The sequence below is a fragment of the Toxorhynchites rutilus genome, chromosome 1, assembly GCF_029784135.1.
Source record: "Toxorhynchites rutilus septentrionalis strain SRP chromosome 1, ASM2978413v1, whole genome shotgun sequence".
NCBI lineage: Eukaryota > Metazoa > Arthropoda > Insecta > Diptera > Culicidae > Toxorhynchites > Toxorhynchites rutilus.
This window is the reverse complement of record NC_073744.1, coordinates 78,266,015-78,292,246: the sequence shown is the minus strand read 5'-3', so window position 1 is coordinate 78,292,246 and position 26,232 is coordinate 78,266,015. Positions and strand designations below refer to the sequence as shown.

The 26,232-nt window shown below is 39.5% G+C and overlaps 3 protein-coding genes and 1 long non-coding RNA gene across 4 annotated transcripts; 1 reads left to right on the top strand and 3 right to left on the bottom strand.

Moving 5' to 3' along the window:
- The first annotated feature begins 376 nt into the window (after nucleotides 1-376).
- LOC129773038 (tigger transposable element-derived protein 6-like) lies at nucleotides 377-1,913 on the top strand. Its single transcript, XM_055776592.1, has 2 exons — nucleotides 377-1,193; nucleotides 1,252-1,913. The coding sequence occupies exons 1-2, from the start codon at nucleotides 1,163-1,165 to the stop codon at nucleotides 1,827-1,829; spliced, it is 609 nt and encodes a 202-aa protein (XP_055632567.1). The 5' UTR covers nucleotides 377-1,162; the 3' UTR covers nucleotides 1,830-1,913.
- A 224-nt stretch (nucleotides 1,914-2,137) lies between these two features.
- LOC129773045 (uncharacterized) lies at nucleotides 2,138-2,979 on the bottom strand. Its single transcript, XR_008742661.1, has 3 exons — nucleotides 2,497-2,979; nucleotides 2,312-2,436; nucleotides 2,138-2,253 (listed from the first exon to the last, which is right to left on the bottom strand). It is a non-coding gene; the product is annotated as an uncharacterized LOC129773045 (long non-coding RNA).
- A 5,515-nt stretch (nucleotides 2,980-8,494) lies between these two features.
- On the bottom strand, nucleotides 8,495-10,127 carry LOC129776274 (omega-amidase NIT2-like). Its single transcript, XM_055781826.1, has 3 exons — nucleotides 9,934-10,127; nucleotides 9,102-9,865; nucleotides 8,495-9,038 (listed from the first exon to the last, which is right to left on the bottom strand). Exons 2-3 carry the CDS (start codon nucleotides 9,438-9,440, stop codon nucleotides 8,547-8,549), a joined length of 831 nt encoding a protein of 276 aa, XP_055637801.1. The 5' UTR covers nucleotides 9,441-9,865; nucleotides 9,934-10,127; the 3' UTR covers nucleotides 8,495-8,546.
- A 6,445-nt stretch (nucleotides 10,128-16,572) lies between these two features.
- On the bottom strand, nucleotides 16,573-17,931 carry LOC129761092 (uncharacterized). The gene has a single exon (XM_055758795.1). The coding sequence runs from the start codon at nucleotides 17,929-17,931 to the stop codon at nucleotides 16,573-16,575; it is 1,359 nt and encodes a 452-aa protein (XP_055614770.1).
- Between the last annotated feature and the right edge of the window lie 8,301 nt (nucleotides 17,932-26,232).

The window sequence follows — 26,232 nt, the reverse complement described above, 5'->3', positions numbered from 1 at the left end:
GTGGTCAGTGTCGACGTCTGGTGGCGACTTTCAATTCGGGCTCCGAACTAGATAGTATAATCTCTATTAGATTAGAAGGCACGAATGCAGTTTTAAAATGTTAAAATTTGAATGAAAATTTCTACATTATGTTATTCAATTACTTGAAACAGGTATTTTTTACTCTTATTGAACCGTTTGTCCATACATTTCTGATATTTTGACTGAAACTTTTCATTAAAATTGAAATTGTCTTCAAACACAATTTTCGTATGAGATATTTTCACCACCTGTAAAAAAAAGTGTATTTTATTTAAATAGAATGCTAATTCGATACGGATAGGTTAACTTTTATTCATAATTTTAATTTTGAAAACGTGTTCATTCCGCCTGAAAATTATTTACTATCTTCGACGCTCCCGAAATCGTGGAACAAAGCTCAGTGCCGTCAACGCGAATATCAACAAACACAGCACAAACGAAAAACAGAATGTGAAAAACAAGTTAGAACCAGAAAAGAAAAACAGCAAAATGGACTCAATTTTCGTAGACATTGGTGAAGGATACATGCAAGGAGAATATTTAGATGAACATTTAGAAGATCTACTACCGGCCAACATTCATTCGAGCTGTTCTATTGCTTTAGAACAAATCACCGTCAGCGAAGCTAACAGCAAGCCTGATCAAAATGACCGTCCAGTGGAATACAAGAGACGACAGTATAATGTCCTCACCATCAAAGATAAGAACATAGTCTGTGAAAGCCTTGCCTACAAAGTCATTGGTTAGTTCTAGCGAAAAAACTGCACCCGGACGCAAGTCGTTGAAGGAGAGACTGACAATTACACCTTGCAGCAATGCAAGTGGTAGCCACAAATTACCCTTACAAGTGCTTGGCCGCGCATCAAATCCTAGGTGCTTGAAAACGCAAGGCGTGCCTGATGGGATACACTATTTTTCAAATAAGAAAGCGTGGCAAACTAGTGCGACGTTTACTGATTGGTCCTACTCCGTTTTCGTTCCTGAGATCAAACGGAAGGCAGCTGCACAGAATAGACCGACTAATGCGCTTCTAATTCTAGATAATTGCACCGCACATTGCAGTAAAGATAAGTTTCAAGTGGATGACGCAGAAATTCAGGTGATCTTTCTTCCTCCAAATGTGACAAGCTTTCTTCAGCCTATGGATCAAGGAATCATCAATGCTTTTAAGGGTAATAATGTCATTACATTTTCGAGTCCAAGTTAGTGAATATTATTTTTATTTTTTAGTTATCTATAAATCGAATTTTCTGCGCCGTGTTCTGTTAGAAACTGACAGCGATCGCCCAGTTACAGAAGTTATCAAATCATTTAGCCTTTATGATGCTATTCAACTAGCGACTGATGCGTGGGCCACTGTAACTCCAGAAACGATTGCTAACTGTTGGCGCAATCTCTTAAGTCAAGATCAAAACTATAACTCGTTCAACGATTTCACAATTTCTTCACCAACAAGTGACCCCCGTGTGTTGCTTTCTAAAGTAGTGCAACTCGTTGATCCAAACTACGAACTGACCGAAGAAGAAGTTCAAGAGTGGCTAAGCAACTCAGACAACATAGATGTAGCGCAAATATATACCGACGAGCAATTGGCCAAGTATATTGCCTCTGGTGGTGACTTTTTCGAGGCCGACCATGAAGAGCAAGATTGCGATACTAACGAAAGTGCTGAGTGTGATCTTAGTACTTCGGTTATATGTACTCTTGGAGCAGTCAATCCGAAAAACGCAATGATTATAAGTAGGCTATCAGCATCATGGATGTACTCAAAAATGTTCTTATTGCTGTTGGTGATGACCGTAAATTAGTGGAAGCCGAAAAATGAAAAACGAATATGAAAATGAAATTATTCGCCTTCTTGACGAATAACAATAGTGAATTTTAATTAAGTATATGGCATGATAACAAAAATACAAAATGATTGGTTGTAACACCATAAATTGTTTTGATTGGAAAAATGGTTGAAAATACTCCTAAAAATTTATCGTGTTGTAAAAACTCGCACAATGGTATATTCGTGTTGACGGCATTGATTCTTCACTTTTAGTTTATCGAACTGTTCCTGATAATTGGGCTGCTCTCGGATTAGTATTGCGACTGTGCCTCATTTCGCACCCACTGCTGCTCCCAAGTCTTCCGACTCGGCGTATAGCAATATGGGATATTGCGTTTCTCACAAACAGATGGCAAGTGACACATGATTTCCACTTTTCTGCAGCGAAAATGACAATCCTGTAAAAATTGAGATGCGAATTAGAGACTTCCGATTAGATATTTGACTTTATTCAACTTTTTTATAAATTGCAACCTCCATTTCAACACACAATATACACATTGCTTTCCCTGTTTCATTATTCCGCGGACGCACTTGAACATCCTTTAATCCATATCGTAAATGAGATTTGTGTTTTGAGGCTGCAATTAATTAATATAGATAAGAACATGCGGAAATAACGTTAAAATATCCATCTAAACCTTTTTTGATAAGTTTATGAATGTTCTTGGTTAATTTCTTCGGCGCCATGGGCTGAGTGATTGCATTCGTATTTTTAAGTTTCACATCATATTCTTCCTTAACGATAGTTGTGTCGATTTCGGCATCTGGTTTCTCTACCTTTATATTTCCTATTATTATCTCGAAATCAGGGGATAGTTTAGTTGACCAACGCCTTGCAATACCGCAATGCTATTTCTTGCTTCTCGATTCCGTAAACTATCGACCGTGGAAGGCCCGTTTCGTCAGCCACTTGTAGAACACTCTCACCACGATTTATCAAAATGTTATTCTGAGTCCATTTTGATGTTTTTCTTCTCTGGTTCTAACTTGTTTTTCACATTCTGTTTTTCGTTTGTGCTGTGTTTGTTGATATTCGCGTTGACGGCACTGAGCTTCGTTTCATGATTTTGGGAGCGTCCAAGATAGTAATTAATTTTCAGGCGGAATGAACACGTTTTCAAAATTAAAATTATGAATAAAAATTATCTTATTCGTATCAAATTAGTATTCTATTTAAATGAAATACACTTTTTTTACATGGGGTAAAAAAACCTCATACGAAAATCGTGTTTGAGAACAATTTTATATTATATATAATGAAAGGCTTCAGTCAAAATATCAGAAGTGTATAGACAATCGATTAAATAAGAATCAAAAATACGTGTTTCAAGTAATTAATTAACATGGTGTACAAATTTTCATTCAAATTTTATTATTTCAAAACTGGCTACGTGCCTTCTAATCTGATATAGATTACACTATCGAGTTTTGTCCCAAATTGAAAGTCGCCACCAGACGTCGACACTAACCACTGTCAGTGCGGATTCACCTCTGTCCAATTAGATGTAAACATGTCCAATTAAACGTGTCGCATTACAGGTATGTCCAATTAAAAAAATGTCGCATTAAATGTAAATTACTGTATTACATCATATTGAAATGTCAATGAAATACTGATGCACTCGAAAGTTTTAACCGCTGCTTAATTAAATTTCAGATAGCCTCGCGAGATAGCTGGTGGATGATAATCCAGACGACCGGAGTTCGAACTCACATCGGAGCAGTTTTCACCACACAACAATCTGTGCCATTTTAAACATTCATATTCCAACACAAGTCAATCAAACAATTATTATTTCTAAAAAAATAAATACTCATATATAAAAATGGCGATTCGTGAGGCTATAATAAACATTTCACGAAAATATTTTGCGCCATTTGTTTTTTTTCTATGTCTGTAATAAATCGTATATGAGTATGGCAAAAGTCGTATTTGGTGCTTTGACAATTCATGAATATATTCATATTAGATCACATATCAATTTCAACATAATCGCTATTATAGCCGGTCAAAGTTGCATATTCATCCAAACAAATTCGGTAAGCATTTGCCATGTATGTATATTGCCTCCACTTTTGCATGCATATGCCAGTTAGGCGCATTATATGCCAACCAAATTTTAGGGCATATGATGTTATATATACGCTTGTTATGCGATTTAATGTTTGCTGGGTAGTCACCAATACCTACACACTAGAATATAAATTGAAGCATTGTTTGTTTACAATGACACAAAACAGCAAGATCATCACCTGGTCCTATAGAAGTTGGACAGAGTGTACATAGAGTAACAATTTGATTTATGAAAAAAAGACGGGTGGGTAATGTCGGTGACATAACCGGAGTGACGTAGGACTATACAAAGGGGACAGCTTTTGCTAAATATATATTTTAAAAATGTTGTTTTATTTTCTTCTCCTACCTGAATACCTACCTATCTACCTGAAAAATGGATTAGTTTACTGTTTACTCTTTATGAACATGTTGGTGGTTCTGAAAAGAACCTTTGGCGTTGTGTTTTTGCGTTTTTTATGAAGGCTCACCACCTAGCCCCGTACATGGAATACATCTTTACATTGTCTTTGATCCCCATGTACGTCCATCACGACCATTTGTTTTAGAAAGCATTGAACTGTATTTCCTAAACTCTTTTTTGGAAGGTTTAATGGCCCTGAAAAGCCCGTGTTTTATGGAATGGTTCCAATTTAGAAAACTTAGTTCTCGTGGTTTTGAAAAAAAACCATTTTCGAACACCCTCGATGCCGCCTTGTTCTGGATTTGCCACCAAAGCAGTTTGTATAAAGAACAAACTTTTTTCTTCTGCTACCTGATGCCGTTTTGCGATTGCGTTTGCCACTCGCCACTCGCTGCAACTGCCTGTTGTCTTGATGTCCACAGAACCGAATGTGTTCTGTTCCGAATGCGGGTTTTCTTATCGTCGCGAGCAGCTTTACCAGCTAACTCGATCACTTCGGCGGCCGAAACTATATAACGCCGGCTAGGTGGACTGGTGCACTGATACTAATGCGCTCGGCCTAGCTACCCTTGCGGGGTACTCCAGATCAACACGGTTCGAGCGGGATTTTGCCTTTCCCTTCACTTTTCCTCCTTTACCATGTCCAGACATGGCTGCTTGGGTTGGTTTGTTGATGTGTTGTGATGCGAACCGATGTGGTGTACGGTTTGAATGAGAATGATCGTTACGGCAGCGGAGCGGGGATTTTGAGGCTGACTGGTTGGCTCGAGAATTACGCATGTGTGAGACTGCGACCAATGTTTCGTTCATATTTTTTCTTTTTCCTTTCCAATCGTGCTTCATTCTATTTCGCTGCTGCTCTGGTTGCCCGTTTTGGTCGGTACTATTTGAGGAGCACAAAATGGACCAATCAAAAATGGGCACATAGTGCATTTGGACAATGCTTGATATTTCACAATTATTCAATTATTTATCTCAAGAAAAATGAAATGTTATTCGTTATGATAGATGCGTAGAGATATACCTTTGCCATCTATTGAGAAATGCTCGAGTTATAAGCGTTCCAAATCTTGCATTTTTTCCTACTTGTTCAGTGCCTAGATTTCCATTTCACCCCCTTATATCTTCCGGTTAGACGTAGTCCTACGTCAAAAACGAACTATAGGCAATTTTATGATTGTCTATACAGTATTAGATTAATAGGGAGTGTTCAAATCGATTGCAATATATATCGACATCTCGTAAACTTATCAAGAAATGACTTAGAAATAAGCTCTCGAAATGGAGAATTTTCGTGAAGTGATCGAAAAAAAAAATATTGAAATTCATTGAATAAAAATAATTATTGTATAAAATTGGAATCTTTGCATCACTTGATAGGGAATATTTCTACGCAACTATCGCAACTAACAAAATGTTGTTTTTCATTAGATAAACATTTGAATAACTGTAAAATATTAGGCGTTATCTAAACGCCCTAACTGCATCGTATTTTGTTCCGACTGGAATGTGTTTCCCTAACACAGACTTCAAATCCATGAAGCGTGGGGAAATCGTCATTGCGAATTCATACAAATCGGGGGTATTTTTGTTCCGATTGAAATGTGTTTCCCTAACACAGACTTCAAAACCGTGGTTTCTGGGGAAATCGGCTCTGCAAATAAATGCAAACTGCGAGTACTTTTGTCCTCGCTTGCCTTTGTGCAGAGTGGAATATGTCTGTCCTAACATGATCTTCTAAACTTAGGAACCTGGGAAAATCGTGCAGCCACTAGAAGCGAATGAACTTCCCAGTTTCAAGCAAATTCGAGATTCGAGAAGTATGTACACTTTTGGGATGTAAACTTCAGAGGGAAATGTAAAATAAAATAATCGTTTGATAATTTTTTTTGTCTTTATTGGAAAGATTTTCAGCCTTAGGCTGGTTCATCAAACGTTTGATAATTCTTCCGTACATATATTTTGTTCTAGTCATCATACCAAACGTAAAAGGTCCGTCATTAAATTTACTTGTAACGAAGAACAATCAATCACAATAAATGAATTGACTTTACACGGCATTTGTTCATTTTTTTCACTCACAGAGCAAATATATTGAACTCAATTGAATTTGGAAACTGTTTCATTCAATCAAGAATTTAATCAATACAAACGAATGATTGCTCAGCTAAGGTAGTTCCACGTGAACCTTGCGGTTATATCATAGATATAACCCACTAATTTTTTTATTTTAAGAAGATTGGCTATGATTTATATAAAATTATTTTTTTATCCATTCCAATGCTAAAGAAATAAAATTTTTTTTGAAGCTTCGGGTAGTAATTATATATAGTTCATAAAACTGTAACTGTAATTACTGTGAAACGATGTTTGTGGGACGGTTTTATTTGGGCAAAAATTGAAGAGTCTCGCATTTATCGCTTCATATCCATAAAATCTTTGATAAAAGATCGTCGCAAAACTGCGAATAGTTACTTCAAAAAGGTACGGATTAGCATAAGATACGAGGTAAAATACCAAAGAAAAATACCATAAGCAACATCCCATAATTTTATATCAATATTCAAATGAACACATTCAATGCCAAAACAACACTGCTCAAATATTACTTTGATATTGAAATTACCAAGTTTTGGTATTGAGAAGCTATTTCTCTCATTTTTTTTGGTATTATTCATTGGCAATTTACTTCTTATATAAAACTTGTCCAACCCAAATCAAAATGGGGTATCCTTAAATATTACCTCTTATGGTAGATCAATAGGGTTGAACTTCAGAATGGTTTGGAGGACTTACAACATCTGAAATTTATATAAATTGAAACAAAGTGTAGCTCATTGGGTAGGCTGTTAAATAAGATAGAAATTGAATGATAGCCTGTTTTTGAAGTAGTTTGATAAGTTTCCAGCATTCGGTTTGCTCTTCGTTTTAGCATTTTCGACAAAACGCCGACGAATTGAACGAAATGGAAAGAACAAAATAACAACCTCGCCCGTCGCAGAAGTCCATGAGGTACATGAAACACGACTGTAAAACAGTATATTTTCACTACACGCACTGCGTGCTAACCGTATTGAATTCGGAAATATAAGCAATACTGAGTTGACTATGTAAGAAAAGAGAGATCGATCCAAGGTCCAACGATAAATGTCAAAAAAATGCTCAAGAAATAGGTAGGTGGAGGGAGAGATAATATATATCATTGTAAATTTATTTTACATAAAAAGGATAAAACTAGAGCACACATATAAAAGCTGGATAAAACTGGACGATATTCCAAAAAACTGGAAGATTTTAGGGTTCAACTGGATGACTGGATCGAGGAAAAAAAACTGGAAGAATCCAGTTTAAACTGGAACATTGGCAACGCTGATTGTGTATGTTGGATGCTTTACGCTACGCCACCAGAGTGCGCGATTGCGGGTATGGTTTCTCGACTAAACGTTTCTACATAAACAAAAACACAGATGGCTCTTTGGTTAACCTTTGAAGGGATGGCGAATTTTTCATGCTTTGTGGAATGTGAAAATATATTTACAACAATGCAGCGATGTGAAGCTCCAAGTTGCTGCTTGTGCGATTTGTTCGACTCTGTATTCTAACTTGCACCAAATGATTCGACTGATATTACTAATCATCTCATCTCTAAGCCTTCGAGTTTGATGAGCCATTAAAATGTATTTCTAAGTGTCTGTATTTGAGTTTGTCTCGAATTCGGCAATACGACAAATATTGGTTGAGTTGTGCTTAGTCGCTAACTCTCTCATAACCGAAGCGTGCGACAAAATAAGATTAATCTCTTCCGCATCGGTAGATGTTGACTTACGAAAAAAATACTTGCCTACATTGTCGCTTCTGTTGTTTCTATAAAAAAGAACATGTATCATTTATATATATTTTCAAGCCGAATGATAAGAAAAGTCTGTAAACAACAACTCGGGAGTATGATTCTCAAATATCGAATTTTACACAGAAAGCGCGAGAAAAAATTCTTCTACATTTCTATTATAGTTTTGATAAGCTATGATTGATAGAAACCTAAACATTTCTAACATCTCGAACCAACAGTCTATAAACTGTGTCAATAATTACCCAGCAATGCTAGTTTTAACATATTATGGAACACCGAACTGTGCGCTATCAGTTGAATACACTTAAATTATAACAACATTGCTTTTTATTATCGCAACACGAAAACATAATTATCACAATCATTTCTTAACTACCAATTCATACATATCGGATCGTTTCTGCTTCAGCACAGGTATCTGTTCGCGTGCCTCTGGTAAAGTCTTGAGAATCAAATCCGCCGTTATGATCTCTTGGAATTCGGTTCCTTTCTGGAGTACTTTTCCCCATGGGTCCACAACTATCGAGTGTCCGTAGGCAACCAGCTCGGCGTGGGGATCCCTGGCAGGTGAGCAGAGAGCGACAAACATTTGATTGTCGAGTGCGCGTGCTTTGGCGAGTAGTTCATAGTGCATTTCGCCGGTATAGACATCACAAACAGCCGGACAGATCAACAAGTCGCAACCCAGTTGGCGATAGGCAGCCGTGAATTCCGGAAAGCGCACGTCCCAACATATTCCCAGCCCGATCTTGGTTTCTCCCACATAGAATGTCGTATAGCTCTGTCCCGGGGAAAATAATTTGGACTCCTCAACTGTCAGCTTTCCTGGAATGTTTGCATCACATAGATGTACCTGGACGAACGAAACAGTTCATATCATACTTTGAAAATTGGTCCATAACCATTCCCAACATACCTTACGATGTTTGACAACCAGTTCGCCCTCCGGACCCCAGACTGTGCACGTGCTGTACATCTGCCCACAGCATGATTCCACGATCGAGCCGCCGACGATGTGAACTCCAAAATCTCTCGCAGCCTTACTGAGCGCCTGGCAAGTTTCGCCAAAAGGAATCTCCTCGGCGCTCATCTCCAATTTCTTCCTGCTGTAGGGACAATTGAAACTCTCCGGCAGAACGACGACATTCGCCTCCTTCTCCTTCTTGGCGATACGAATCAGATCCACCGCATTATGCAGGGTTTTCTCCTTCGATTCGAATACCCTCAGCTGAATAAGAGCTATTCTGATGACCATCCTGGCGTTAGAAGCACGTATTTCCTACTGACTTAGTACAGACAGCAAGTGCCGGAATCTTTCGCTGCTGTTCGATTGCGGTGACCTCTAAAGGCCAAACAGATGCTTGATCCCAACACACATTTGGGAGGTGAGCAGATTGATAATGAATCGGCAACACTTTGCCAGTGGATGTGCGATGTGATTATTTCGTGATTTGTTTGGCGGGGTACGGACTGCGCGGCACGTATTATTTATAGGACTAAGTCGGATGCTGATGCGCTTTGTTTTCAATTAACGAACGAACCTAAACGGACACTCTGATGGCGGACGATCGGTTTGTTTGTTTTGATTGCAATCGGTGATGTAAAGTATTCGAATTGATTGAATTTGAAGTGATTGGATGTTTGAATGTATTATCACCGGGAGGATCCTTAAATTGACATCTGAAGAATTGAAAATTTTATTATTCAACTTTTTAGTGTTATTCCCATCATAATTTGTTAGGTATTACATTACGGTTTCATCAAATTAGCTTCAGTATACCAATCGAAATATTGTTTTTTTCCAAATTAGTTTATTTGCGTCAGCTCAGTTGCATTCGAGTTAAAGAGTCTCTGAGACTGCGTCTAAAGAATACTGATCAGATATGAAACGGAAGCAGTTACAAGCAGATCCCAGTCTGTTGAACCGATAACGATCATCTTCGAACCATTTGGACTGCCAATTAGTGACCATAGTCTGATAGGGATCTGCAGGACTTGAAAGAACGATTCCTAATGCACTATGAACCACTGTCAATTTGCAAGTGAACTGAAGATTGTGAGAGGCTATGACGCTATTTAATTAGGGGCTGTCCACATATCACGTGGACAACCTTAGGGGGGTAGGGGTTAAAAAAATGTCTACGCTTGTCCACGAAGAGGGGGTTTAGCGTGAGTCCACGTGGACAGGGAAAATACATTTTTTTAAATACAATCACCTGTACATTCAAAATTAAATAAAATCTGTTACATATTCAAGAATTTCAAAACTCTCCGTTTATCATCAATAAACGGAGTGAGCCGTCTGAGAGTGCTGCCCAGTCGAACGATTATATTTTTTCTCTCAAATCATTGAACATCTTCAGTGAAATCTGTATGTTAAAAATATCTCACGTAAACATGTGTGAATGGCCAAAGTATTTTCAAAGAATTTTAATTTCGTCAATTTCTAGGAATCAATAGTGTAATTCCAAATGAAATTGACCTAAAAATGCGGATTTCAAAATATGTATTTTTGAATCGAATAAAAGATTGTATTCCGTTTGGGTTGGAGGAAATATGATTTTTCCACAGCAACTGGGAATTTGTTGATTCAAGTGTAACTTTTGAAAAGGACGAATCGATTTTAGTAAGAGAAATCTTTGATAATTCATATCTCAAAAACTACGAGTCGTACCGAAATAGTGCCTTAGAAAGAGTTATAGTACTCTTTTTTATTTACAAAAAAAATTCATTTGCAATATGTAAAATATGTATTATTTTATTTTTATTTTTTCATATGAAATAAAAATCATGTAGAAAATCTAACAAATAAGTCCACGATTTTTGAAAAACTTTGAAGAATGAATTTTCGAAACTTCGAATTTTGGTATGTTAACAATCATTTTTAGCCACAAATTATGAATCCTGATGTGATTTGAAACAAAAAAAAAACATTAGTAATCACCTTCTAAATGCAACCGTTCTCGAGATATTTAAAACAAATATTTAATTTTTTTTTTATATTAAACTAGTTGACCCGGCCCGCCCAAAATTTATTTTTCGTTATCACATCCACGTTTTCCGCAAACATCAAATGGACTAAAACGCTTGGCAATATGTAATTGTAGAACATATGCGAATTGAATTTTCCGAATTTCCCCATTTTCCTTCAGAGTTTCCCGAAAATTTTCAATTGCCATGTTTGGTTGGAATATGCTTGGTTGAAATATGTGTATTATTTTTATGGGACCCCTCTCCATTCCAGAGGAGGAAGGTGCGTCATAACAACATAGAAAAATTTCTCGTACATAAAAACCCTCACATACCCAATTTGGCTCCATTTGCTTGATCAGTTCTCGAGTTATGCAGAAGTTTGTGTTTCATTTGTATGGCAGCTCCTCCTTAGAGAGAGGGTGTAGTATTTAACAACCATATAATCATTTATTGCACCCTTAAATCTCCACATGCCAAATTTCGTTTTATTTGTTTGATTAATTCTCGAATAATGCATAAATTTGTGTTTCGTTTGTATGAAGCCCCCCTTAGAGAGGGGGGAGGGGTCTCAAACTATCATAAGAACCTTCCCCGACCTCAAAAACCCCTACATACCAATTTTCATGTCGATCTGTTCAGTAGTTTCCGAGTCCATAAGAATCAGACAGACGTCACTCCATCTTATATATAAAATTCTCGTGTCACGATGTTCGTGGTCAAACTCCTCCGAAACGGCTCGACCGACTCGAATGATTTTATACTCAAAAAACTTGGTAGGTATGAAAATAGGTCGTAAACTATATATGATACCGCTAGGATACCTATTACTTTATATTTGATACCGATTAGGGTTGTCCCATGCAAATAAAATCTGAATAACTTTGTTTTCGTATTTTTTTTTTGCATAAATTTGGCTTGAAAAAAAACTTATAACCATCTATAACCAATTTTCTCCCTCATCTTCTTTTTTATCGCGATATATGTATTTTTATATAAACGATACCAAATAATTGATTCGTTGTTCGTTTTTAAACAGGACGAATTTATTTACGTTGTTTAATGCCAGATGGCACTTCGTCCTCTTCATCGAATCTCACCCTACACATACGCAAGTAACCTTAATTCGACTAAATCTAGGAATATCGCCGGCGAGCTGGAAGCCTTTTTGGATGAGCACAATGAATTATTGAAATTATTCTAATCACACCCATGCTCGGAATGCAAAATAACAGTCACGCTATTGTCGTCAATTCTGATAAAAAACCGATTGAAGAGCACAGTTACTTTAATTATTAGGAACATCATCACTCATTTTAAATTAATATTTTAATATTATGTGGTTGGAGGAGACGAAACAAACAAAAGAGTGCCCTCGATGGATTCTTATGTGTGTCGTTTAATGAATTGGCGCAGTCAGGACAACGTCATTCTAGGATGTCTTGAGCTGTGTCAATAATCCATGGTATACATATTCGCAAAGGTAGAGAGCGAACGACTGCGATTCCTATGAGACAATCGACAGAAGCGGTTCGAGGAATGATAGCGAGACGCTATCATGAGTAACACCTACACAGCCTTTGCTCAAACGACAGCACGTGTGTTCAAACAAAAGAAATTCAGTCTTTAATGGGCTCTATTACAAAATTACACGTATTCCGTCCAACATGTTGCTGGATGTATACAAGATTTATGGAAAAATCGTTAGGTTCGGACTGTTTTCTAAGTATTTAAACAACATCAAGTAATAATTTTCATCCAAATTTAAGCAATTTAAAATTATTTTCGTGTCTGCTTATTTGATACAGATTAAATTGCTCTACGAATACGGATTACTTATTTTGAAGTTTATTTTGCGCAGAGGCAAGGTTGCTACATTTCATAGCACGAATGATCAGATTTCTGAATGCAAAAGACGAATCCTGAGATCCGATCGATCCGGTCCATTTCTCTGTACATCATAGATCTCCATCTCTACATCACACTCAGGTTCGGGAAGTTCCCACGGTCCAATGCAATACACGGTCAAATCTTCACGTATCTGCTCGATATCCACGTGGAATCTATCCTTCATCGATCATAATCAATTAATTTTATAGATCGTTGAAACATTTGAACACACATGTATTGCAATACATTAGTTAATTTTTATTCAATAGTCAAAATATTCACTAGAAGTAATTTATATGGCAGAACAACGTTTGCCGGGTCAGCTAGTTTATATATATATATATATATATATATATATATATATATATATATATATATATATATATATATATATATATATATATATATATATATATATATATATATATATATATATATATATATATATATATATATATATATAGAAGATAGGCTCTTTTATAATGTTGAATGTTGAAAAACTCATTGTTAATTCGATAGTCTCGAGAGCGGAGGCTCTGGTCGGATGGTGCGCCGTTTCACTGGGGGAAACGTGCCAAATGGACGCTTGAACTTGTAAACGTCACAGCGTAAACACTTTGGGAAAAAGTTTGAACATGAATGAAAACACTATGCGCAAGAATGAAGCATAAACCACATGCAGTCATTTATTTTACTCTTCTAAATTATCACTGCCGATATTGTTGTGGGAAAACACGATTGAACACGTTCACGTTCTGCATCACTCTGATTCTTAATCCTTTGCGGTCGTATTAAATTTAAACATGGGTATCGTACTGGTCGTAATTATTTTTACTTGAAAAAGCAGTGATGTATTACTTTGTGAGATTATAAGCGGTATATTCATAACTTGTCAGATTATGAAAGATGAACATGATTAATTTTTTTTGTTAACTTCAGATAAGCATTTACTGAACATGTGTTTCAATGTGTTACTTTCATATAAAGATTATGTGTAAACATTTTTCTTCGTGTGATATCTTTCGAATCAGTCCCTAAAATGCAGCCCTGGTTTTCGCGTATATCACTAAAATAAGTAGTTTGGTGTCTTCCGTCTTTAATCTTTCTGTTTGAACATGCAGAATAATGCTCTTTACATCTACAATTGCCGCAATGCATTTGCATTAAACCTTTCCTCAAGCATGGGTAACAACTTTTGTTTATACTTAGTACCGTTATTTATTATTCATAAAAGCACAAAGAAACAATTATTGAACTTTCCTTGAGACCGATTTTTTTTTACCTTAAACTGATTCCAATTCAAAACCGCTGTACGCTGTTTAGCACGATTCAATTGCTTTGAGGGAATTTTGCATAAAATTATGTTGCGAAATATTCACATTAGTATAAAATAACAAGAACGATAACAGTGTGCTTTCAAGAAAGGAATTGTAGAGTGGTTTGAGAGCTTCATTTGGATTGATAGAAACAATCCAGTTTATCATGCATTTTTGGAAAATTAATAAAACCCCATTTAAATACAACATTTTAAATTTCTTCTTTACTTTGGAAAAGTACTTGGTTCCATTAAGTTAAATGTTTTACAACTACATTCCATGCAAAATTTTCTTATCATTCAAATGAGCAGCATAATCATTATAAGTAGCGTACTATATATGATTCAGTTCAAGGCATAAAATTGAGCTCAAGAAAAGTTCAACAACTCTGTCCTACACCCAAATTTGATTTTTAGCTCATGTTTTGTCATCCCGATTTATAACATTAAATGAGACATAACATAACAGAAAATGTCATGAATCACAAATACTGGTAAGCATTTGTATAATATACATGGTACAGCAATATAAGATTAATACGAGCGAGCGAAACAAAAGACAAATAAGCTTTCCGCATACTTTGCCACATACACGGCCCAGACCGAGATACATATTGTTCATGCGCTCCTTTTTTACTCCTAGAAAACACTTCCCAACTTCATTTTATAATCAGGTGCAATATTATTACGTATTTGCTGAACTACTGCTGAAGCATCATTAGCCATGTGGATAGCGTGGTCGTGCAAAAAAATCTTTGCATTCCAGCATTCGAACCAAGGCCGGATCCCCAGTGACGTCGTATGGACTTTTTTTTGGTGCAATCCTAAATGAAATGAGAAAAAAAAACAAAGAGAAAGAGATGTCTGCACGCAACATACAAACCATTTTTAAGCTTTTAAAACAGCTCATTAGGCGTCGTGTACAAATTAGTAAGGGAGAGGAGGGGGATCGAGGTTGCGTTACTTTCTGTGTATTAGTGGGTATTATATCCTTATTATACATCCGTATTGCCGTATGGGAACAATGAAAATGGTTAATACGCGCTTTTCTCAATAGTTTTCAGATATGACAATATCCAAGCCTACTAATGTTATCGAGTAAAATATACTAATCTCTGGTAGGGATGCGGGTTTGTTGACAATATGTACAAAAAATTTGTACATTCTACTAATTTTGCATTACCAAATGTATTTGGTAGTTTTCGACCGAGGATTTTTCTAAGTGTTGCGGCCTAGCAGCAACGAGCAACCAGTATTTTTCCAACCGCGAAGCAGCAAACAACGAAATAGAACAAATTAATTCTTTGGGGTCGTTTGTCTGCTCCCAGCCACCACAGCAAGGAACTATATCAATCTTATACTTTGCGCAATAATTTGTCGGTTCACACTTTTTATAAACGAATTTTTATGTCCAGTGAACTCGTTCACGAATCAAAACGGTGCATTTATGAATAATAAATAACGGTACTAAGTATGAACAAAAGTTGTTACCCATGCTTGAGGGAAGGTTTAATGCAAATGCAAATGCATTGCGGCAATTGTAGATGTAAAGAGCATTATTCTGCATGTTCAAACAGAAAGATTAAAGGCGGAAGACACCAAACTTATTTTATTTGTTTTTTTAAACTTATTTTAATTGTTTTTTTAAACTTATTTTAGTGATGTTGGGTTATGTTTTCCGAAATTGTCTTTCGGACCGATTTCTTCTAGCCAGTCACAAATCTCGTTTCGTTGTAACGTAGCTTTAGCTGTAAGTTTATTTTTAATTTAGTTTTACAATAATTCATAAGAATATATGAATTAGACTTACTTAATTCGGTTTGCCGGTGTAGTATTGTACAATTAATTTATTCGCAAACAGCAAACTTCAATTTCACTTTCTATATAATTAGGTAAGGTTAGGTTAAGGTTAGTACCTAAGTAATTTTATCGTAGGTACTTACAATTCGCATGAACTGGTATAGAATAAGTAACTTTAAGTAATTTAAAGTAATTTTAAGACCAATAACTTTAGGAATACTTTAGTAAGAATATAGTTTAAGGAAAATTCACTAGTTCAATTTACGCCACCTTTTGACTGCACGCTCTATCTAGGAATGAAAGCAGGGAATAGAAACAATAACTACTCATGTTCTTTTTGATTTTTCCTTCTTCCTGTCTTCTGTAAGAACAACGTTTTAATCACAACCGATGTAGACTCGACTGTAACGTCTCATGCCGTGTTGCCAGTACCAACATCCTCCCCCGCGTAACACTGATCATCTGACTCAGTTTTACATCCACCATTTACCTCCAAGACTGCCAATTTACTCACAGATCTACGAATCAACCCCCTCGCAGTTTGAACTATAGCCTGGCGAATCCTCCCATCGCTTCCTCTGATGACCTCAAGAATCCGACCACGCTCCCATTTGTTCCTAGTTGACTCATCGACGATCACTACCAGATCACCTGCAGCTACCGGTCTTACGTCCCCAAACCATTTCGTGCGTTTGTTCAGGGTCGGCAGGTACTCCCGCAACCATCTTCTCCAGAATGTATTCAGATGCAGTTGGATTTGTGAAAATGACAATTGCAAGTCTGCTGCAGAGTCATCCGCTTCTGCTTGCAGGCGAACTCTGCTCGAACTTCCCAGTAAAAAATGATTCGGAGCCAATGCTTCGCTCTCCTCGGACGGAATCGGCAAATATGTTAATGGACGGCTGTTTACGATTCCTTCAGCTTCTACTACCAGTGTTGCTAACGTCTCGTCGTTCAGCTTCCCGTGACTGCTGTAAGCAGCATCTATGGCCGTTTTAATGGAGCGCACCATGCGCTTCCATGCACCCCCCATGTGAGGAGTGCCGGGTGGAATGAAGATCCATTTCGTTGAACTGCTCGTGAAGGTGGCTGCTAGTTGCTCGATCTGATCCTGCAGCAGTCGGCTCGCTTCTCGGAAATTGGTCCCGTTATCCGAATATATCGTAGCTGGTGATCCACGGCGGACAACGAACCTACGAATGGCCTCGACGCATGATCTGGTGCTGAGGCTGTGCACCACCTCGACGTGGACAGCACGTATTGTGAGACAGGTGAAGACTGCAATCCACCGCTTCGTATAGCTCCTGCCAATCTTAACCAGAAGTGGTCCGAAAAGATCTAGGCCCGTGTGCGTAAACAGTCTTTGAAACGACGCCAGCCGTGCAGCTGGTAATTGGGCCATCCGAGGAATACACAGCTCTGCTCTGACCGTTTTGCACCACTGACAGGATTTCGTGACCTGCTTCACGGCAACTCTCAGCTGTGGAATGTAAAATTGCTGACGCACCTCATTTACCACCGTTTCCAGATTACGATGGCGGAATCTTCGATGGTAATCGTTTAACAGAAGGTAAGTAAATCTGTGTTTCCTAGGAAGGATAATTGGAAACTTCACGCATTCGTTCACGTTCGGAGCAGCTGTGATACGTCCGTCCATTCTGAGGATCCCGAATTCGTCGAGCATCGGAGTTAACCTGTACAAACTGCTCGATTTTTCCAGTTGTATCTGCTGTGCTGCTGGGCTCTGTTGGTTGCGTGTCAGCAGCACCATTTCGTCCGCAAAGACCTGCCACTGTGTCAATCGGGTCAGCATTTGTTGTCCCTCTAGCAGCTCTTCCGATCTCAAATATCCGACGAACAGCGCTTCTCCTTTGGTTGGCGAACCATCGATGGACGTATGCGGCCGACCTTATCAGCCTGGGCAGTCGAGAAAATCGTTGTAATTCAAACAGCATTTCGGGTACGAAAACTTTGCAGTGTGCATGGCATGGGCGCAGCTCTTCTTCAGTAGATACTGTTACGGCCCTATGGCGAGGCCACTCCGACTCCGGATCTTTCAGGAATCCTGGTCCCTAGAACCAAACACGGGATACATCTTCACAAGAACCTTTACCATACTTAGTGGCCAGATCTGCAGGATTATGTTTTGATGGCACACAATGCCATTCGTGGACGTCTGATGCGGTTAGTAACTTTCCAACACGACATGCAACGAACTGCTTATATCTCCGGTGGTCTGAACGCAGCCAAGCCAAGACGGTGGCTGAATCACTCCAGAGAAAACGTTGCTGGACCTTCACGGTGTGGCTTTCTTCGACGAACTGCATCAATCGAACTCCCAGTACTGCAGCTTGCAGCTCCAATCGTGGTATTGATAACGGTTTCAGTGGGGCCACTTTCGTCTTCGCCACTACCAGACTGCAATCCACAAGTCCATCCGGTTTCGTAATCCGAAAGTAAGTTGCTGCTGAGTATGCTGCCTCACTAGCGTCAACAAAAATATGCAGCTGCAGGTTTTCATAATGTTCGTTAGTCGCATTCTCGAAGTAACATCGATGAATTCGGATCTCACGGATATTCTGGAACAGGTTTGTCCACTTCCTCCAACGTTCGAACGCTGCATCGTTGATCTTTTCGTCCCATTGGGTACCACTTCGCCAAACATCTTGTAGGAGAATTTTCCGTGGACGAGGAATACGCTCCATAATCCCAACGGATCAAAAAAACCCCATCAAGCACTTTAGTACTTGTCTCTTCGTTGGTCTTCCTCCTTCATTGATCAACCTTTGAATTGGTTGTTGTACTTCCATGGACAAGCACAGTTTATCCTCTTTCGTTAACCACAGCAATCCCAGCACTCATTCATACTCCTTTCTGTCTAGGCTTATATTCTTGCCCCCAGAGGGCTCTTTTTCTCCAAGACGATGTAACACTTCTTCACTGTTTGACAACCAATTTCTTAGCTGAAATCCTCCGTTTTCATGGATCATCCGCATCTCTTCGGAAACGCGAACTGCTTCGTCCACGCTGGCGTAGCTCTCTAGTGAGTCGTCCACGTAGTGGTTGTTAATGATTCCCTCTATTGCTCGGGGATATTGATCTTCGAACTCCTTCGCATTTTTATTTTTTACGAATTGTGCGGACGCTGGGGAACATGCAGATCCGAAAATTACCACATCCATCAGGAAAATTTCTGGAGGGCTTGAAGGATCACTACGCCAAAGAAACCGCAGGGAGTGCCGGTCCATCAACCTCATCAGTATTTGAAGGAACATCTCTTTGATGTCCGCTTAAACAGCCACCATGAATTGCCGGAATCGCACCAGGACTGCTGGCAAAGACGTCAGCTGGTCTGGTCCTTTTAGTAGGAAGGTATTTAATGATATTCCCCCCACTTCAGCCGCAGCATCCCATATTAAACGGACCTTCTCAGGCTTTCGTGGATTTACCACCACTCCGAGTGGCAGGTACCAGATCCGAGTTTGTCTGCGCTAGCTAATTCTGCCTCTGTGGCACGGTGGATGTACCCTTTCTCCTTATATTCCAGGAGCTGTAGTCGGAGATTCTCGCGTAATTTGGGATCTCTGTCCATCCTCTTCTCGAGGCACTGTAACCGACGGAGGGCCATGGAGTAACTATCCGGGAATTCAATATGGTCGAACTTCCACAAAAGTCCCGTTACGTACCGATTCCCGATTCTCACGGTTGTTTCTTCCAGAATCCGCTGAGCGCGCTTGTCTTCCTCTGACATGAGGATGGTTGTTGACTTGATGGCGACTTCCTCCAGATCGAAGAAACGTTTAACCGTGTCGTGGAGATCCTCGTCGTTGGTACAGCTGCAAGAATGACAGTTGAGGGTTTGCCTCGAACCCTGTTTTCCATGTCCTCCATATATGCACCATCCCAGTCTCGTTTTCGCTGCAACTGGTTCTCGAATATTTCCTTCCTTCACCTTCACAGGAACCATTAAATTTAAATTGTTTATTCCTATGAGTAACCGAGGAACAGCATCCACATAGCTGGCAACTGGAAGTCCCCGAAGATGTTCGTATTTATTCTCCAGTACTCCGTACGAAAGCGTTTGCCTCGGAAGACAAAGCTCCTTAACTGTGCGAGCATCATCCAGTGCATATCTCATGTGACTACCTGTCGCAGAGATCGACAACGACACCTGTTGTGATTCTTTTTCATTCCGGGTCACGTTGCCCGTCCACATTAAACATAATGGGCGGCTTTCCCCATCGATCCCAAGTTGCTCGACCAGTTCCTTCTCAATCAACGTCAGCGACGATTCATCGTCCAAAAAAGCAAAGGTATTTACTATTCCACTAGGTCCGAAAAGCGTCACCGGAATGATACGGAAGAATACATGCAGCTCCATCTGCCTGTGCGTGTGGTTCTCCCCAGTTGCCGGTTGTAGTTGACGGTTGAATGCGTTGCCGGTTCTCGTTGAGTGAAGCATAGGATGGTGGCGATATGGACAGCCGTTTGCTCCACATGAGCTCGTTCGACGACAACTTCTCTTCCCATGACCACACAGACAGTTTCGACACAATCTGTTGGCCTGTACACACTTCCAACGATCGTCAACGGTTAGAGATTTAAATGTTTCACAGTCTTGCAGCCGGTGTCCTGTTTTCTTGCAGGCGTAGCATAGGATCTCTTTTGTTCGCACCTCCTCCATTTCACTAGAGTGTGCGTTAATGGCTCCTCGATATTTCGGTTTCGATTTATCACCGGATGCAGTCCTACCACTGATACCACTATACACGGTCACCTTACTCGCAGATATAACAACATCCGACATAAAGTTGCCGAACGTTTTTAAATTCACTTCCGGGAAATTTCGTAAATATGTACCCCATTCCATTTTCACATGGGCTGGAAGCTTCCCCACAAGCTCCATTAACAGGGTTGGATTTGACAAATGAGCAAGTTGATTTGCTGCTTCGAGATGATCGCACAAACTTTGAACTGCCATACCGAAATCGATTAGTGTTTCAAGTCTATCGGTTTTCGGTGCAGGAACAGATCGAACCTTCTCCAATAACGCTTGTATAAGCAGCTCAGGCCTTCCATAGAGCAGGTACAAAGTATCCATGACATGGGGAACTGACGCTGGGAGGAGAAGGCGACTTTGAACCGCTCCATAAGCCGCGCCTTTCAGGCTGCGTTGAAGACGGCATAAATTTTCCGCATGGGTGTATCCACAAGCAAGCGTGGAATTCTGAAAACTGCTTATGAACACAGGCCATTCTGTTGGATTGCCTGAGAATTGAGGCAAATCTCGCGGCATCACTTGCCGAGCGGCTAACTGCGAGGGGGTGGGTGTATATTCATTCCCACCCAAGATCGGGTTCGACACATCACCGAATGGCAAAGCAACATTCGGCTGTGGATGATTATTAGGTACAGTACCTCTTGCAGGAGGGGCAGTATGGCTTGGAGGAATTGGCATTGACTGACATTTAATCATGTTCTCTAATTGTTTAATTAATGAATGGAGTATTTCATGATCTTTATTTGACTCCGCCGGTACCCTTTTGAGTTGGCTTTGATGTGTCTAACCTGGTGGTGGATGTACGGGGGGTTTAGGGACGTTTTTACCTTCAGATACGTTCCTCAACGGCCACAATTGGTTGGATGGTACCTTGGGAATCGCTCCTTTGTTTCTTACCGCGGGGAGCAATCCCAACGGTTGGTTATTTGCTGGCGCCGGAATCAGCACTGATGAACGTACCAGTTGTTTCGCTTTCTCCACATGTAGAACGTGCTCACCAACTGTGCCTACGATACCAGGTGCTCCATAAGTAGACACTGCAGGCCTTCCCTTCCGATGCTTGTATTGGATTTCTTCCCGACGGTATTGACGGATGCCTCAGCGGGATACACACCTGCTGATGCTTGTGTACAGTTGGGACGGGTCCGACAGTATTGATGCCGGCAGCTTCGCCTTGGTTGAGTGATGAGGGGGACAATGTTGCAGCGGCAGCTTGATCTACGGCGCCTTCCATGTGACTCGCATTCTCCCCGATCCACCTCCTTACCCTGTCGATGCTGGCTGGTCTGCTTACTCTCGACCGCTGACTCGTGTTTTCCTCATCTTCGATTCCGGCCTCCAGAAGTTTGTATTTTTTTTATCCCTTTTTTTATTTTAGGCTCATTAGCTTTAGCTGTAACAGAGCCGAATTTCAATCGTGTACATGTCACATGTTTATCATATCTATAATTAGCACATTACACAGTTGCCATGTTTTCGGCGTTAGAGTATTCCCTTCTATACCATTGCATATGGTACACATTTACACAGTTGCCATATAGGCGTAAGAGTTTTCGTTCTGTTCTTCCATTATCCAGTTAGACCGGACAGCGGAGACAGTTGATTGATCATTGTTGAGTTATTTATAGAACAGCAGCCCGATGTGTCTTGCAGAGCAGAGCAGTTGTATGGATGAATCGATCTTAATTCGACCGTGGATCGATCTCCATCACTGATGATTGTTGCGTGGACGTAGTTATTCTGTAACAACACAAAGATGGTCAATGAGGGCCCTGAGTTTTGAACTCACGATCGATCGCTTACTAAGCGAACGCGCAACCAATGTGGCTACGGAGACTCCCCGAAGTTTGTATTTATCATCTATAAATTTGCGCTCTAGCTCCCGCTGCTCCTTCAGCCTCTCGACTTGCAGTGCAATCCGAGCCGATCTCGATGTCGATGACATAGTACGTATGCTCAACACTTCGTTAGAGCACTGTCTGCAATTCCACGGACGTTCCGCTACAGATCCCGTAACTCCATCACAACATTGGTGCCACCACGAATTACATGTGTCACACTGTACCACTTTGTCAAAGCTGTCCGGACGGTCGCAGTTGACGCAACTGGACTCAACAACAGCGGCGGGAGTAGCGCTGGCCTCGGCACTAGCCATACTCTCAATTCGACGGTGCGAATTTTCTAAAGTTTTGTTGGGTTATGTTTTCCGAAATTGTCTTTCGGACCGATTTCTTCTAGCCAGTCACAAATCTCGTTTCGTTGTAACGTAGCTTTAGCTGTAAGTTAATTTTTAAATTAGTTTTACAATAATTCATAAGAATATATTAATTAGACTTACAAAATTCGTTTTGCCGGTGTAGTATTAGACAATTAATTCTTTCGCAAACAGCAAACTTCAATTTCACTTTCTATATAATTAGGTAGAGGCGAATGAACTGAAAAGTTTAAACCCTCTTAAAGCCAAAAAGAAGAAGAAGAAGATATAATTAGGTAAGGTTAGGTTAAGTTTCGAGTAATTTAGTACCTAAGTAACTTTAAGTAATTTAAAGTAATTTTAAGACCAATAACTTTAGGAATACTTTAGTAAGAATATAATTTAAGGAAAATTCACTAGTTCAATGAAAGCAGGGAATAGAAACAATAACTACTCATGTTCTTTTTGATTTTTCCTTCTTCCTGTCTTCTGTCAGAACAACGTTTTAATCACCACCGATGTAGACTCGACCGTAACGTCTTATGCCGTGTTGCCAGTACCAACAAGTGATATACGCGAAAACCAGGGCTGCATTTTAGGGACTGTTTCGAAAGATATCACACGAAGAAAAATGTTTACACATAATCTTTATATGAAAGTAACACATTGAAACACATGTTTAGTAAATACTTATCTGAAGTTAACAAAAAAATTAATCATGTTCATCTTTCATAATCTCTCAAGTTATGAATATACTGCATATAATCTCACAAAGTAATACATCACTGCTTTTTCAAGTAAAAATAATTACGACCAGTACGATACCCATGTTCAAATTTAATACGACCGCAAGGTTTAAAAAAAGCTGTGAACGTAAATTAACTTTTTAGTATTGAGTATGTTGCTCGTGATAAATTTTTGGTCTCGTGTGCTTTATATTCGGATGAGGATTTTTTAACTGTATATTGCGCGCTTCCGTTTAGGAAAACCAGACAGCCTTTATATCAGCGTGGCAGGGTACAGCTTTTTTTTATATTAATCCGTTTATTTTTACAGGCTCAGTTACATAAGTTTAAAGGAGCCAAACTCTTAACTATATTTCAACTAGCATATATCAACATGTTGTTTCCTTAATTCTATGGTTAATGAAATAGGAAACCGATTACTCGCGGTCGACTCGAGTTTAGAAGGGTGACATATTTTCATTAGGAAAAGGATGGGATGTAAGGAGATGTGTGTTTACACTCGCACTCACATTCACATTCACATTCTCATTCACACTGACACTTCACACTCAATTCTTAAAACTATCCTTACATCTAATATGTATTTACAATTTAACTTATTCTAATGTTAGTAGGAAGGGAACCGATAGCTCGCGAAGGACGAAAAGGAGGGGAATAGGATGTATGAACAATCACACTCGAAGATCGATAGCTTTAAGGAAAACATGTATTTGGGACATGTAATCAAGGTCTAACCGAGCCAACACATCTCTCACCGGCACATTGGACTGCTTTCCTCCAGCCCGAAGGGAGTTTTCTAAATTCGATCTGGCGACAAGATACAACTCGCACGACCAAACAACGTGTTCGATGTCGTGGTAACCATGGCCACAACCGCAGAGATTGCTGTCGGCAAGATTAAAACGAAAAAGCAGCGCGTCTAACGAACAGTGATTGGACATGAGTCGGGAGAAGGTGCGAATAAAGTCCCGACTCAAGTCCAGACTTTTGAACCACGGATTGAGGCTAACCTTAGGGATAATTGAGTGGAGCCACCGGCCCAATTCATCTTCGTTCCATTTGCGTTGCCAGTTAACGATGGTATTTTTACGAACTAAAGAATAAAATTCATTGAAGGCGATTTGACGCTGATAAATTTCGCCTTCAATTGCACCTACCTTTGCTAATGGGTCAGCCCTCTCATTACCCGGAATTGAGCAATGTGAAGGGACCCAGACAAAGGTATTGACATAACAGCGTCTGGTTAAAGCACTCAAAATTTTTCGTATTCTCTCAAGGAAGTACGGCGAGTGCTTTTCCGGCCTCACTGAACGGATAGCTTCGACAGAGCTAAGACTATCCGTTACAATGTAATAGTGTTCAACAGGTCGTGAGGCGACGCTGTCCAGCGCCCAGTGTATTGCTGCCAATTCAGCAATATACACTGAGCAAGGATACTGAAGACTGTGTGAGGTGCTAAAAATTTTTTTGAACACTCCAAATCCTGTGGACTCATTCATAGAGGACCCATCAGTAAAGTACATATTATCACAATTGACACGCCCATACTTTGCTTCGAAAATCGTAGGAACGGTCCCCGATCGATGATAATCTGGAATTCCATGGATATCCTGCTTCATGGACAGATCAAAATGCACAGAGGAATTGATGTAGTCAGGAAAACAAACACGGTTGGGAATATACGAAGAAGGATCAACCTGCATGGAGACGAATTCATGATATGAGCTCATGAATCCAGAATGAAAATTTAGCTCGATCAGCTGCTCAAAATTTCCGATCACCAATGGGTTCATAACCTTACACCGGATGAGGAACCGAAGAGATAATAAATTGAAGCGATCTTTTAGTGGGAGTACGCCTGCCAAAACCTCGAGGCTCATGGTATGCGTTGAGGGCATACATCCCAACGCAATACGGAGACAAAGATACTGAATTCGCTCGAGTTTGATGAGGTGTGTTTTGGCAGCTGAATATTCTAAAACTTGTGTGTTGAAGCTTAAAAATATTTTACATCTCATCTTCATGCATTAATTCTATGTACAAAAAAATTTGTTTTGTTTGTAATGATAAAAATCGACAATTACTTCACGGGCAACCTTATACACTGTGTTTCATAACTATATAACCACTCCATTTTTCCAGAGATAAGTAAGAAGTCGGTTGAATTGAAGTATATAGTGTAGGATATAATAACCATCTATAACTATAACGTCTATTTCACATGAATTACAATAAGTTTCTAATTCACAGGTCATCTTTAGTTTCCAATCAGTTCAAATAACCGATTCGGGGTGGTTTTAACCAAGCTGCGCCATGTTGTAGTGTGTATCTCGTTCTACACAAAGGATACTG